Source organism: Sus scrofa, chromosome 18, assembly GCF_054392235.1.
Source record: "Sus scrofa isolate SSC_HxYL_T2T_F1_AM1 chromosome 18, Sscrofa_HxYL_maternal_Yorkshire_Landrace_v2.0, whole genome shotgun sequence".
NCBI lineage: Eukaryota > Metazoa > Chordata > Mammalia > Artiodactyla > Suidae > Sus > Sus scrofa.
The window spans coordinates 50531597-50546207 of NC_139400.1; the positions used below are offsets into that span (position 1 = coordinate 50531597).

Here is a 14611-nt window from a genome sequence, read left to right on the forward strand (position 1 = left end):
CAGCCATGCTACCACACAGGTTACAGAGTTTAAAATAAGATAGATGAGGAAGAGCCTTGCAAAAGTGAAGGCTCAATTAAACTTGTAAGAAGCTATTCCATTATTATTAAAAACCTCTCTGGAGACAGAGGACCTGGCAAGTAGAAACTGTGCATGTCTGATCTCAGAGTCATTTTGTTATCCTTTCCTTCCTCCAGGTCTTTCACCTCATGCCTTTACTTCACTGACTTGACTCAGAGGGCGAAGGGCCATGATTTGTCTTAATTTCTGGGAGGTGCAGCTTTTAATGCAGTTACTGACAACCCCAGAACTGGTGCCAGGCCTCCAACTATGACCTGGACAAGATAAAATATCAAAGGGATATGAAATGCTGGCTGTATTTATTAACTTCTTGCCTTTGCTGAGAATGAACTATTAGGAACAAAGGTACTTAAATTCAATTCACTGGCAAACATCTTCACAGATTTTGGTACCATGGAAGTTTTATATCTTAAAAAAAAAAAAAAAAGAAGCTTGGTGAAGGAGGAAGTTTTTAGGAAAAAAAAATCCTATTCTTAAACTGGTTTATAGCCAATGGTCAATCTTAATTTAAATGACACTAAGGAAGATAAATAATTAAAAACAGCCAAGTAAGTAACAATTAGACTAATAATTTTCCTTCTAATCTTTAAACTTCTAAAACTTATGTCATTTTCACATACACTATTTATGGCATTTCATTAATTTTAAAACACTTTTTTTCATATTTTAACATCTATGAAATCAGGATGTGTCTAGTAGCCAATGTTCCCTTTCATTTATAATGGCCAGGGCTGGTCGTTCTATTTTCCTATCTGAGTGGTACTTAAAATGTGGGTGCATTTTATGATTGAGGGGTCTTACATGTTATGAAATATGGTATTTGGTTTAATGAAGATGGAAAATGTGAGACCTGTAGTTAAACTTCTTTTTTTTCTTACAATGTTCATATCAAATCTCAATGTAACAAGTGTGATATATTTTCTACCTCGGAAGTGTATAGTTGGACTGCTTGCTATAGAATTCTGTCATTTGTTGTTGTTTTTTGGCCATGCCCACAGCAGAAGTTCTCAGGCCAGGGACTGAACCCACACCACGGCAGTGACAACACCAGATCCTTAACCCACTGAGCCACCAGGGAACTCCCAGCCATCTATCCTTTTTGAGAACAAATGCATCATTAGAAAGAGAGGATATAATTTTAAGACCAAAGAGTAGAAAGAAAGTAGATTTAGGAACAAAAGTACAATACAGTGTGAGGAAAATCAAACAATTTCATTTACATAATTACATCCTTGCAAAATGTCTTCCCAGAACCCAGCGAGTTTCTGCTAGTGTCTGAGCTAATGATATGGCAAGAGTCCTGTTCCAGCCCCCGACCTGCTGCTTGAATAACACCTATGCTTTCTGAGCCTCAGTCTTACGTATCAAACTAAGTGATTGAGCTGAACAGTTTCTGAGATCTGCTCCATTTCTAGGAACCTCTGACTTCTCATTTAAAAAATATTTATTCATCCTACTCAGGTCCAAAAACCCTCACTGTTTCTGGGTTCCCTTGTCTTACCAAAGTGGTCGATGACTGGCTGAAAGTTTTCATTGGCAGATACCCTAAAAAGAAACAAAGGTATCGTGAGTCAAACAATGTGTGTAAATAAATCATGCTAAGTTGTTTTTTTTTTTTTTTTTTTGGTCTTTTGTCCTTTTTTTTCAGGCCCACACACATGGCAAATGGAGGTTCCCAGGCTAGGGGTCTAATTGGAGCTGTAGCGGCCGGCCTATGCCACAGCCACAGCAATGCCAGATCCAAGCTGCATCTTTGACCTACACCACAGCTCACGCCAACACCGGATCCTTAACCCACTGAGCGAGACCAGGGATGGAACCTGCAACCTCATGGTTCCTAGTCGGATTCGATAACCACTGAGCCACGATGGGAACTCCCTAAGTTGCTTTTTAATTAATGGATGAAAGTAAATGCAGTAAGACTTTATTCCAAGAGGACTTGAAGAAACCAATGAATAGCCAGGGACAATAGTATTATAGAAATGTAATATTCCATTTTGTACTTTCAAACTGATATATAACTTTTGCGGTAATAGAGAAATCCTTCAAACACTCAGTTAAATTGAAAATCCCTAAATGTCACACCTTGTCCCCCAGGGTTACCCACATTGTTTTCATGGATCTTTGCAAAAGCGTTTAGGGGCATAAAGAAACACTTACAAGAATCCAGAGTCCAGCCATTGCTGAATACTTTCTTGTTTGGAATCTTCTACAAATGAGAAGCAGATCAGTCAGTCAAGTACAACCAGCTAAAATGATCCCATCCCATATTATTCAGCCACCACTCAATACACTCAATAGGTCTGGTTCTTAGTATTTAGTCACATTTTTCTATAAGCATATTATTTTTCCCCCCAGGCAAAACTTCCTGTTTTCCATAATCAGCTTTTCCTAAGAATAAAGTGTAAGCTTGCCAAAAGACTGTAAGAGAGAGAGCAAGAGAGAAAATGCAAAAGGGAAAAAAATAAATCACCAAAGAGCAAGAGATGTTGGAATAATTTTTAAATTACCTGGTGTGAATATGAAGAGTGAAAAGGCATAAGAGACTTTTTGCCTTTCTCTTGTTGGAAATAAATCACATGAAGCCTCTCCTTACTGAATCACATTTACTTAAGGCAGCTAGCCAGTGATGTTTATTTGCAAGGAGTTCTGTGCCAGGTTAGAAACCCAATTTGCATTCATTCCAGGGACAAATTGCACTAGTGTCCCAGGATTGCCAAAGGCACCCTGTGTTAAAAAGGCACCAGTCTTTTAAGGTGGATCTATACCACCGGCTCAACACATACTCAACAGGCAAAAAGAGAAGGATATAAAAGCAGCATTTCCTGTAAATATGTGTTTCCATTCTGGTTAGTCACAGGCTATTCTGGGCTGATTTTCTTTGACTTTATCCTAAGAAATCGTGAGGTATCTGAATTTACCCTCACCAGGTGTCTGGTGAATTAAAAAGGCCAAGTGGACACGGAGCTGCTTAGTCTTCCGGTGAGGTTTCCTATCTTGTGAAAGGATAGAATGAATTGGGTGATGGACAAAGAAGAAAAACCATCAAACAGTTACATCAGAAACAAACAAACAAAAAAAGCACAGTGGAGGGAGAAATGTTTTCTTACTTATTACTCTTTAAACTATTAAAATTATTATTAACATCTTACGCAAGACCCAGCAATGAAGAGCCTTTCAATAAAATGTTTGCTGTCCTACAAGAAGCCTCATGTCTCTGGTATGGACTCCACATAGTTTCAGGGTCTTAGAGGACTTAGGATGAGGGAGGGGACATTAGAGTGAAAAGGAAGCAAGTTCACTCTTTAGTTGGTCTGTTTCCACCAGGATGCCCTGTGTTTTAAGTGTCAGTAGGGGAGGTCGGAAATGTCATAGAAATTTCTGGTATCATGCCAGGAATACTGGTATCTTCAAAGTCAAGTGCTTGTTCTAAAATCATTTGCCCTCCCCTCCCCCAGCCAAAAGCCCCCGCATCTTCCACCATCCACAATAGGTTGATTTCAAATAGCCCTGAGGGCCCTGCTCACCCAGCATGGGGATAGTGAGACTCTGGCTTGCCTCCTCAGAGCCAGGAGGCAGCTGCTCATCCTGGGGAGTCCAGGCCTTCTTGGTGGACCTCAGGATGTCTCTCCTGCTCTTCTCCTGGCCTCTGTGCGACTTCTCCGCCATCATAAGAGAGTAATTCAGCAAGCTAATTTAAAACACCCAAACAAACAAATTAGACAATTTGACAAACTGTTGTCCAGCAATGATATCAGCTTTCAGGCTTGTCTCAGGGTGAGAGAGAGAGAGGGAGAGGGAGAGGGAGAGGGAGAGAGAGAGAGAGTCAGAGAGCTCACAGTCCAGGAAGTGGACCCAGCTTCACAATCTGGGGAAGCCTGGCTCACCTACTCAAGAGAGTTCCCTATCTCAATGTGCTGAAGTGTTTCTTTCTCAACGGAAAGGCAGCTCAAGACCAAGGACTATCTGGCCTCACCCATCACCAGGCCACATCCACACTCAGGAGGATTTAATCTGGTGATCTGGGATGTGGATGATGAGCAAAGGAATTAGACTGGACACATCCAGTCAAGAAGAAAGTTTAAAAGCATCAATTAACATAAGCATTCTTCAAATTTATCCAACAGTCATCTCTATAACAATAGGTTTAGAGACCCAAAGGGTAAAAAGATGAGGGCTTTGGCAACAGATCGACCTGGCTGAGTTTCATCTCTGCAACTAATTGTGTAGTCTTGTATAAATTATATAACCTCTCTGCATTTCCTTATTTTTAATTGGGGATAGATTGCACTGAATTTTAATAACTGTTAACCTTAGTAGAATATTTATTACGTGCTAGATTCAATGGTGAATTCCATAATCCATTATTTAATTGTCAATGAAGGAAGTAATCTAATTGTCACAATTTTATAGTAAATCTAAAAGCAGTGGAGTTAAATCGCATACCCAAAGCCACACAACAGTCAGGATGTAAACCCAGGGTCTGGAATTCCAGCTTGTTCCCATGACCATTAAGCTGTAGCATCTGCCCCACAGGATGCTTGGGACACTTAGGATAGTCATAAATATATTATGCACATGGCACAAGAAATACACGCTGGCCCCTTATCTCTTTTGATCTTTATTAACATTGCTGAGAGGTTCACAGAGTAAGAGAAGGAGACAGAAGCTTAGAGTAGCTGTGTAAATCGTCCAACCTTCCCAGACCATCAGCACACTGAGAACAAGGGCCTCCCTCTTCCTCGATGATGTGTCAGTGTTTGACTGGATTCTGAGTACATAGTAGGTGCTAAATAAAATGTGCAAAACTGAAGTAGCAAAGCTGGGGTTCAAAACCAGTAAACCCTGACTGAATTCTTTCCATGGCATCTACTTGAATTCACATTAGTTTATTCTTCATGTTTAGAGAAATGACTGAACAGTCAAATACCTACTTTAGCAACATGTCTTGCATCCCTAAACTTAGACATAATCATCAATCATCTGACATGTAGACAATTACTTCTAACCAGCATTTTAACAAATCAGGTCATTCAGATTTTTAACATCCTTTAAATTAATTAATTAATTAATTTATTTATCTTTTTAGGGCTGCACCTACAGCATATACACATTCCCAGGCTAGGGTTCTAATCAGAGCTACAGCTGCCGGTCTACGAGACAGCCACAGAAATGAAGGGTAGGAGCCACTTCTGCAACCTACACCACAGCTCACACCGACACTGGCTTAACCCCTTGAAGGATACGTGGGCTATCAGGGAATGAAACCAAGTCCTCATGGATGATAGATGGGTTGGTTACTGCTGAGCCACAATGGGAACTCCAGGTCATTCAGATTTTTTATAGACACTTGAATATTTTCATTTAATTATAAATGAACAGTCTAGGTACAGTTGGCAGTAAGGGTGTTCTTACATGCTCTATATATTAAAATTCTTTCAATCAGTTAAAGTATAAATATACAATTATTATTGCACTGGTAAATTACTGCAAAAATTGTGATGATTGTTAATTTTATGTTTAAAAAGTAATTATTAAGAAATCTCAATTAAAAATTAGGACAAAGGGAAGACAGTATTTATACTAATGGTGAGACTTTTATCCAGCTAACTTTAGGAAGTTAGCTTTAGGAATACCTTCTGGGAGCAAATAAATGTTTATAACGATTTAAATGATAACACAAGACAAAAATCATACAGAGAATATTATATCTCTAAACTTTATAGAACGATTTCATATGTTAGAATTTACAACATGACAAAACAAGATTTAGAAACTACATTTAATTTTTAGTTATTCAGTTTTACGTAGGCTTGTGGGTTTTTTTTTTTTTTTTGAGTAAAAAAAAGAGTTCTTTTTGGCAATGCCTTGCATCTTGTGTGTGTGAATTACAGTAGGAGCATCAATTCTGACAGTGCAAAATTTCACAAGGAGGAAAAACTCTGAAATCATCCTCAACAACATTCACAAAATATCATACTTAATAAAGGATCAGAAAAGAATAACGAATCACCAAAAAGATTTCCCCAGTAATTTTGCTCCTTCACAGAACTCAGCTGAAAGTTTCTATTTAGCACAAAGATATTGCTTTGTAGTCATAGCAGGAGCTTTCAAGCAGCCCAGTCCTCAAATTGCTGCTTCTGTACCATAATGTTGAGTTTTCATGTAGCTACCACTTTTTCAAACGTAACACGGTAAAATTCATCACAATTTTAGATGAAGCTGCTACTTTATTTGCATGTCCCCAAACGTCCCTTCTACAATGGCATGTTTGACCCCAGCCACCAGCCTTGCACAGCCAATGAGAATATGCTCCAGCTCAGTTGTACTTGATTTTAAGGCAGGAAAAAGCCTGCCAAGGAAAGTGGGAACCCTTGCTAAAAGCAAGGGTCAGGGACCAGTTTGTAAAGAAAATCTCTTTTGTTCCCTCTATATGAGTGGATGACTTTCCAGTTAGTAAACAAATCTGCTTCTGGAAATGGATTCTCTGATGCTTGTAAGACCTCACTTTGGCATCAACTGGCTTGACCCCCAGAGCCCTCCTTTGAAGGGACACAGATCAGGTGGCAGGCCTAGATAGTCCAGTGGACAGACAGGGAAGAAGTTACGGCATGTAGCCTCTGCTGACTCCTCTGGTTGACTTCTGTGCCCCAGGACCTCTTGGAACCGAATTCTTGCCAGCTGTGCCTTGGCCCAGAGTGAATCCTCATTCTGGATTATGTTGTCTCCTGTGCCTGAAAGGCTCGTCTCCCTTTTCATTCTTCGGATCCCTTAAATTCTGATTACTATGTCATGAATCCTTATGTGTATAAAGAACTGCCATTAACTGGCCAATTTCGTATATTATCATGTTTAACAACAAAAAGGAGGGCACAAAACTATAAATGCGCCAAGAGCTCAGTTTTGCAAGAGCGAAACAAAAAACCCAATGTGTTGAAGAGACAAAAAGAAATGTACTGAAATGTTATCAGGATTTCACATTTTTAAAATAATTTAAAAGTTGGATGTTACATTAATTTTATATCACATTTTCCTTCATTTGAGCAAATTCAACCATACTTGCTCTTTTTCACTGTGAAGCCTTCAGGCCACAGTGAAATCATAGAATTTGGTACGTAGAGCAGTGATAAGGATTACATCCTTGTCCTCTGAAGTTATTTAACTTTTTGCACCTCTGTGCAAACAGACCGTCTTGCCAAACTGGTTGGTCATATCGGAGAATAGAGTCTGTGTTTTCTTTAGCTCTGTATTCCTCATAGATCCCAGAATAGCACTTAACCCAGAGTAAATAATCTTTAACTATTAACTGACTTCTTGGTTATGTGGGAAAGGACCATCCAGTTAGCTTAGCCAGCATTCTTGGTTTGTATGTAGTTAAAAGAGCAAGTGCTTTCAGGTCAGATAAGTCCAGATTTTAATCAGCTCTGATGCTTTTCTCATATTTTCTTGAGGAAATTTTCAAATTCCTCTGATAATCTATTTTCTCATCTCTGTAATCAGTTTAAAATAATAATTTCATAGGGTTGTTGGGAAAATTTAATGAAAAATGTATACAGAACAATCAATATCCATATAGGTTAGTTTTTTTTTTTTTCCTTCTTTCACGTCGCCTCCTGTCATTGTCCTGACAAGAACTGTCAAGTGAAGAAGCTAAATCACCAATCAATGCAATAGTTTCTCCTCACAGGAGATAAATTCGACACTATTAGTTTGCAGGTAATCTATGTTATCTTGACATTACTTAGTTTGGGTAACTGAGAAGTAGATATATTTGGGGAGTGTGAACATAAAACATTTCCGTGACCATGAAAATGCAGATTTCCCTGAGACTAGTTAGAAGCTTATATCAGAATATGGAAATTCCTTTTAACCATGGACTTAATTTCGAGGCTATAATTACAGGCTGTGGCCACCACTTTTGAATAAGCTTTGTGATCAAGAAGAGAACTTCATAATGAGAGAATAGCCCCAAGGCATTCTGGGTCCACAGGGGATCTCAGCATCTCTGTGTCTCCCTGTGGACCGTTATTATCACAGCCTCTGTTCAAGACTTCGTAAGATCTCAGATCTATCCAGGCTCGCCTTGCTCGCCTCCATCCTCCATGTACAATGACCTTCCTGGTAGCAGGATTGAAGAGAAGTCAACATAGAGTCATGAGCTCCAAGAAGACCTGCCTCCTTTCCAGCTGTAATGCCATTTACAGAAGTTCAAAAAGGAAGCCCCAAGAGCTCCTTATGCTCTCAAAAAGATAATTACTATGAGCCTCAATACCACTCACTTCCCTCCACAAACCAAGAGATCAGTCCTGAGAGGCTGACACTCAAGAGAACTGACTCACACTTCTTGCCCTATGAGACCACAGGATTCATCCCATCATGCCTTGGAATCATGCTCAGATGGCAGTGAATATTGCCTCATCTGGTCCAATCTCCCACCCTTCTGAGACTTTCCCAACCCCTGTGCCCTCTGGAATTCATGAACTGAAGCCTACCAAATCCAGTGCTTATCTGAAGCTCTTCACTCTGTCCTTTTACCTCCTCTAACTGAAACCTAGACACAGCTTCCTTTGCCATTCTCTCAAGCTGTGACTTTTTCTTTTCTGCCCATTGAATTAGGAAGACAGTCTTGAAGACGGTATGAATTTCCTCCATGTTCTTCATTACTGCTTTCAGATCTTGCTTCCTCTGTCCTTTGAAGCACATGCTATAGAACTATATGGGACATCAACTCTAGGACATTTGACCTCAGTTACTGAAGAATTTAAGATGGTGTTTCTGTCATCTTCCTGGAAAATTTCATTATTAGTCTAGATAACTCATCAACATCTGAGCACCCAGTTCAAGAATCTGCCCACTTTCAGCAATCCTTCCCTCCACCAATTTTCATATTTCATCTCGGTAAATGAACATCCTTCAAATTCCCAATTTTAAGTATTTCCTGTCACCTCTGTTCTACCCACATCTTTGCGTAGGCACAATTACTGGATCATTCCCTTCAGCTTACAAATACGCTATAATGTCTCTCTCTCTTTTTTTTTAAAAGTCTTTTTAGGGCCACACCCATGGCATGTGAAAGTACCCAGGCTAGGGGTGAATCAGAGCTGTAGCCGCCAGCCCACACCACAGCCACAGCAATGTGGGATCCAAGCCATGTCTGCAACCTACACCACAACTAACAGCAACGCCAGATCCTTAACCCACCGAACAAGGCCAGGGATCAAACCCACATCCTCATGGATACTAGTTGGGTTCATTAACCTCTGAGCCACGAAAGGAACTTCTCACATCTTAAAATAATCTTCCATTGACTCAATCTCTCTCCACCTCCTACTCTAGTTTTCTATTCATATTCAACCCATGGGGATTCCCAAATTCACATTTCCAAATCTGGTCCACAGTGTCAGAATAAGGTCTCTGAGATTCAGAACAGGGTATTCCCAGTTATTTGATATCTCTGTATGTACTGAATTCTTCATTCTTTTCTTGACTTCTAATTAGCCATCCCATATACCTGCATCTATTGCAGTGTTTTGCTGCACCACCACTGGAAACAGAATTTTCTGACACCCCTTGATGCCCACTTCTGCCCTTCTGACCAAAACTATCTGAAATAGATACCTTTTATTGACCTCCTCCTATGAGCCTTCAAATCGCTAACAAGCAGATGAAAGATACTAACTCATCACTAGGAGAACAAAATTTTTAAATTAATCAGCAATAATTAATTGGGTGTGGGACACTGGGCATGTAATCTCAAGTCATCTTGGAATGTAATTTCTTCCTGCACAATATGAGAGAATTGGATGAGATAATTCTATAAATTGATTATTCTATTTCTAGCCTCCACATAGACTGTTTAATATTTAATCAATGGACCTTATATTTTAAAGATGTTTTAAAGCTATATTCACCAAAACTATAAAAGTTAGAATAATAAAACACTGTTCCTATTACTCATAAGCTTGGAAGACCACTCAAAAAACTCAAGCAATAAACCCAAGCCAGGAATGCCCTTCTGCTCATCCCCCTATCCAAGTATCAAAGTCTCACAAACACTTGTAAAGATTTCCAAATGATTCAGTTAAGTAGAGAAGGAGCCTGCAGAATAGAGTGTTCCGTCAACACTCTGCTGGGAGGAACAAGCAGTCTGTGATGACTTGTTCTGTGGGTGGTTTCCTCCCACCATGAAATATGGGAAGGGTGTTCACTCCTGCCTTTTAGGAGCAAGCTGGGTTTAAGGACAAGGAAGTTGTGCCCGACTTGGAACCCAAAGTCAATTCTTTTGGACTTGAAGGTTTCTTCTTTGACTGGAGAAAATAAGCACAAGATTATTATTTCAAGAACCATATATACAGCTTCCTGGAAACTTGAAATGGCTTTGAGGCTCGTAAAGGTAGATCAACTGATTCATCTACTGCTAGCTCTGTTCCAATCCTTTTTCAACCTTAGAGACATTTTCATTTCTCAATGATCCTCTTTTGTTGTCATTTCTACTCTTGTCTTCTCAGCATTTTCTTTGCCTCATCCTAGGAAGGAGAACGTAGGATGTGGGAGCATCTATTTTCTAGCTCTGGTTTTCCATTCCACATCATTGCAATCTAATTCCTTCATGTAGCTCATGTTCTGAATGCACAGAACTACTTGTTGTTCCCAAATGTGCCCTCTACTCTGATCCCACAGGGTACAAGTGCTTCTGTAGTGCTGCCCTTTCTCTTTATAGGATGCCATTTTATTGAGTTCAAACAGAACTTTTCTCCCTATCACTCTCCACTTCCACCCCTCCCTGCTTCTGGAACTCACAGCAACCTGTGTAGCAATTTTTACACTCAAGCTAAGTAGTTTATTTACACTTCTGCCTTTCCCACTCAACTAAGTGGAATTCTTAAGGACAAGGACCAAGACTTACTCATTTTTATAACCATGGTAATTAGTCTAGGACATGGATAATAATAGGTGATTAGCAATAACAGCTTAATGAATGAATAATTACTTCTGATCCTGGTCTCTGTCTTTACCCAGAATTGTGGAAATTGTGACTTACTCGTCTTTGTAGACTCTCTCATGTCAGGCAAGGTACTGTGCACTAGTATCTGCTCATAAAACTGCACCGTATAAGTGAACCATTAGTCACGTAATTTTAATAATGACATATACTAATACAATTCAGTGCTTTACTGTCTGCTATGTGCACAGAAACTTTGAGGAACTTAGGGTATAAGAAGTAGTAGTTATTAACTATATATTGTAAAGCAGAAAATGCATTTTGAGAGAAGCACAATACCCTGGCCTCAAATTAAAGGAGAAAAATGGTCATTTAGGGCATAAGAAAAGCTTCTCAGAAGCAAAAGTATTAATTCTGGCTCTTAAAGATGGGCTAATGGGGAGGCAAATGTTCCAGACAAGGTTAAAATACATGTAAGCCTAATTATAGCATAAATTTTACCAAAGGCTATTAACCAGTGGCTTTGCAACAATTAAACAGATGTTCTTCAATGTTGGCTTAGTGAAGTCATGTGTTATCTTATCTGATGGTGGAGTGATTCATTTTATGTGTTCACTTGACCAAGTCACAGGGTGCCCAAGTATGTGGTCAATCATTATTTCTGGTGCGTCGGTGAAGGTTTTTCCAGAAGAGATTACATTTGACTCAGTAGACTGAGTCATGCAGATTGTTCTCCCCAGTGTGAAAGGGTATCGTTCAATCTGTTAAGGGCCTGAACAGAAAAAAAGGTAAAGGGAAAATTCTTTTTTCTCTGCTTAATTGATGGAGCTGGGACAATCCTCCTTCTCTAGAACTGGGATTTACACTATTCATGCTTTTGGTTCTCAAGCTTCAGGCTCAGACTGGATCTATACTACCAGCTTTTCTGGGTCTCCAGCTGGCAGAGGACAGATCTTGGAACTTCTCTGGTTTCATTATTGTGTGAGCCAATCCCTTATAATAAATCTCTCTATAGACAGATATATGGATAGATAGATATAGATATTTCTTTCTCTACATATATTTCTATGCCTATCTATCTATCTATCTACCTATCCACCTACATCCTATTTCATTTCTCTGGAGAATCTGACCAATGCAGGTGTTTGTTTATTTCTCTGAGAACAGTTTTAGTTGAGTTTGTTTATTTCTCTGAGAACAGTTTTAGTTGAGTTCTTTCACACTTTCCTTCCCTCTAACTTTTCTTTGTGAAATGACTGATCGAGCAATTTAAGATTTCCAGGTGCGTATATCTCATCTAAAAATGTATTGTTATACAACAAAAACTGCATCAGATTTCAGTCCAAGAGAAAACTATCATGACGGAAAAGATCTTAATTACATAAATGAGAAAGTGTTCTGTCCAAGAACACAAAGAAATCGCTGGTAGTGAACAAAAGATAAGATTTAAGCCAGTTCCTGTATCTAAGTACCCTTTCCTCCTGGACTATTTTCAGAGGCAAATTCTAGCAGATTCTTTACTCCTCTGATATCAGAGATGTCATCATTCTTTCTTTCCCACCATGATAATAAACATAACACCTCAGGAAATGTAGAGATGGGAACAGATCCTATTCCTTATAAATGATCATAAGAATATGTCTTAATATTACAACTTTGTACCCACTGACTATGTTGGGAAGACAAAGCCTGTCCTAGATAAAAATCTGCATATGCAGAAATAAGTTATGTATGCTTTGTTAAAAAGAGTCCTGCATTAACGCAGCTAGATTTTGTATTATTTTTACAATTACATGACAACCTAAAATTATTTCTAGATTAAATTTTTCATTAAAAAACAAACAAAACCAAACACAAAATGGAGTCCTAAGTAACTTGTCAAAATAAATTTCAATGGTGCTAAGGATTTATGTGAAAAAATAAAAATACTATTAGAATAAAACATTGGTTCTAACAGTTTTAACATCTTGAGGTGGTGATAACCTGTAAACAAATAAAAACAAAGGCAAGAAAGGGAAATCATGATGAAATGTTAAAATTTACTGTGGCAAAATTGATAAAATACCACAATGTTTTAAAAAACTGTAAAAATATTTGCAGTATATATAACATTAAAAATTTTCATAGGAGTTCCCATAGTGGTGCAGTGGTTAACGAATCCAACTAGGAACCATGAAGTTACGGGTTTGATCCCTGGCCTCGCTCAGTGGGTTAAGGATCCGGCGTTGCTGTGAGCTGTGGTGTAGGTCCTAGACGTGGCCTGGATTTGGCGTTGCTGTGGCTGTGGCTGTGGCTGTGGCCAGCACCTGTAGCTCCAATTAGACCCCTAGCCTGGGAACCTCCATATGCCGCAGGTGTGGCCCTAGAAAAGGCAAAAAGACAAAAATAAATAAATAAATAAAATTTTCATATCCTTAATATATGATATGTGACATAGAAGTAGAAGCAGTTTAATGATTAGGAAATTCGAAAACAGAAAATCTATGAATGACTAAAAAATGTAAATATATTACATCTTATTAATATTCAAGGAAGTGAAAACTAAAACAGAGAATGAGTTACCATATTAGAGCTCCAGATAGAAATTCATTAGAATGAGAATACCTGGAAGGTAGGGAAATCAACACTAATCATTGTGGAAATATTTAATCATCAAAACCTTACCAGGGAGCAGCTGAGTAACATATACCTATGTCTAAAAGATGCAGACCTGCTATTCTAAAGAAATGGTATATATATATATTATTTATAATAACACTATTATTATTATTATTATTATTATTATTACTATTATTATTATTATTATTTGGCTGCACCATTGGCATGCTGAAGTTCCCAAGTCAGGGATTAAACCACACCACAGCAGCAACCCAATCCATAGCAGTGATAATTACATAACAATTTCTTGGTGTGTGTGTGTAGAGAGAGGGAGAAAATAAAGCACGTGAGGTAAAATATTAAAAATTAAGAAGTCTTGATTGAGGAGTTCCTGTCATGGCACAGCAGAAACAAATCCAACTATAGGAACCATGAGGTTGCAGGCCCAATCCCTGGCCTCGCTCAGTGGGTTAAGGATCCGGCGTTGCTGTAAGCTGTGGTATAGGTCCCAGACACGGCTTGGATCCTTTGTGGCTGTGTCTGTGGCTGTGGCTGGCAGCTGTAGCTCTGATTGGACCCCAAGCCTGGGACCCTCCATATGCCGTGGGTGCGGCCGTTAAAAAAAAAAAAAAAAAGGAAGTCTGATTGAAAGGTATGTGGAATACAGATGGACCTAGAAATTACCATGCTAAGTGAAGCCAGTCAGACAATGAGACACCAACATCAAATGCTTTCACTGACATGTGGAATCTGAAAAAAGGACACAATGAACTTCTTTGCAGAACAGAAACTGACTCACAGACTTTGAAAAACTTATGGTTCCCAAAAGAGACAGGTTTGGGGCTGGGGGGATGCACTGAGGGTTTGGGATGGAAATGCTATAAAATCTGGTTGTGACGATCGTTGTACAACTATAAATGTAATAAAATTCATTGAGTAATAACAAAAAAAGAAAAAAGAAAGGTATATGAAAGTCTTGATTATCCCTCA

The 14611-nt window shown here is 38.9% G+C and overlaps 1 protein-coding gene across 12 annotated transcripts in view; it reads right to left on the reverse strand.

Annotated features, from left to right (window-relative positions):
- ITPRID1 (ITPR interacting domain containing 1) overlaps positions 1 to 14611 on the reverse strand; it is a 299098-nt gene that overhangs the window by 106283 nt on the left and 178204 nt on the right. For 9 of the 12 annotated variants that reach the window (XM_085005889.1, XM_085005890.1, XM_021079200.2 and 6 more), the window contains 3 exons: positions 3609 to 3772; positions 2242 to 2290; positions 1583 to 1626 (listed from right to left, as the gene is read on the reverse strand). In XM_085005889.1, the coding sequence (XP_084862015.1) occupies positions 1583 to 1626; positions 2242 to 2290; positions 3609 to 3753 (238 nt within the window). In that variant the 5' untranslated portion in view covers positions 3754 to 3772. Of the gene's footprint in view, positions 1 to 1582; positions 1627 to 2241; positions 2291 to 2591; positions 2694 to 3608; positions 3773 to 14611 lie in introns of those variants that run through there. The other 3 variants (XM_085005892.1, XM_085005891.1, XM_021079204.2) reach the window with 1 other exon arrangement.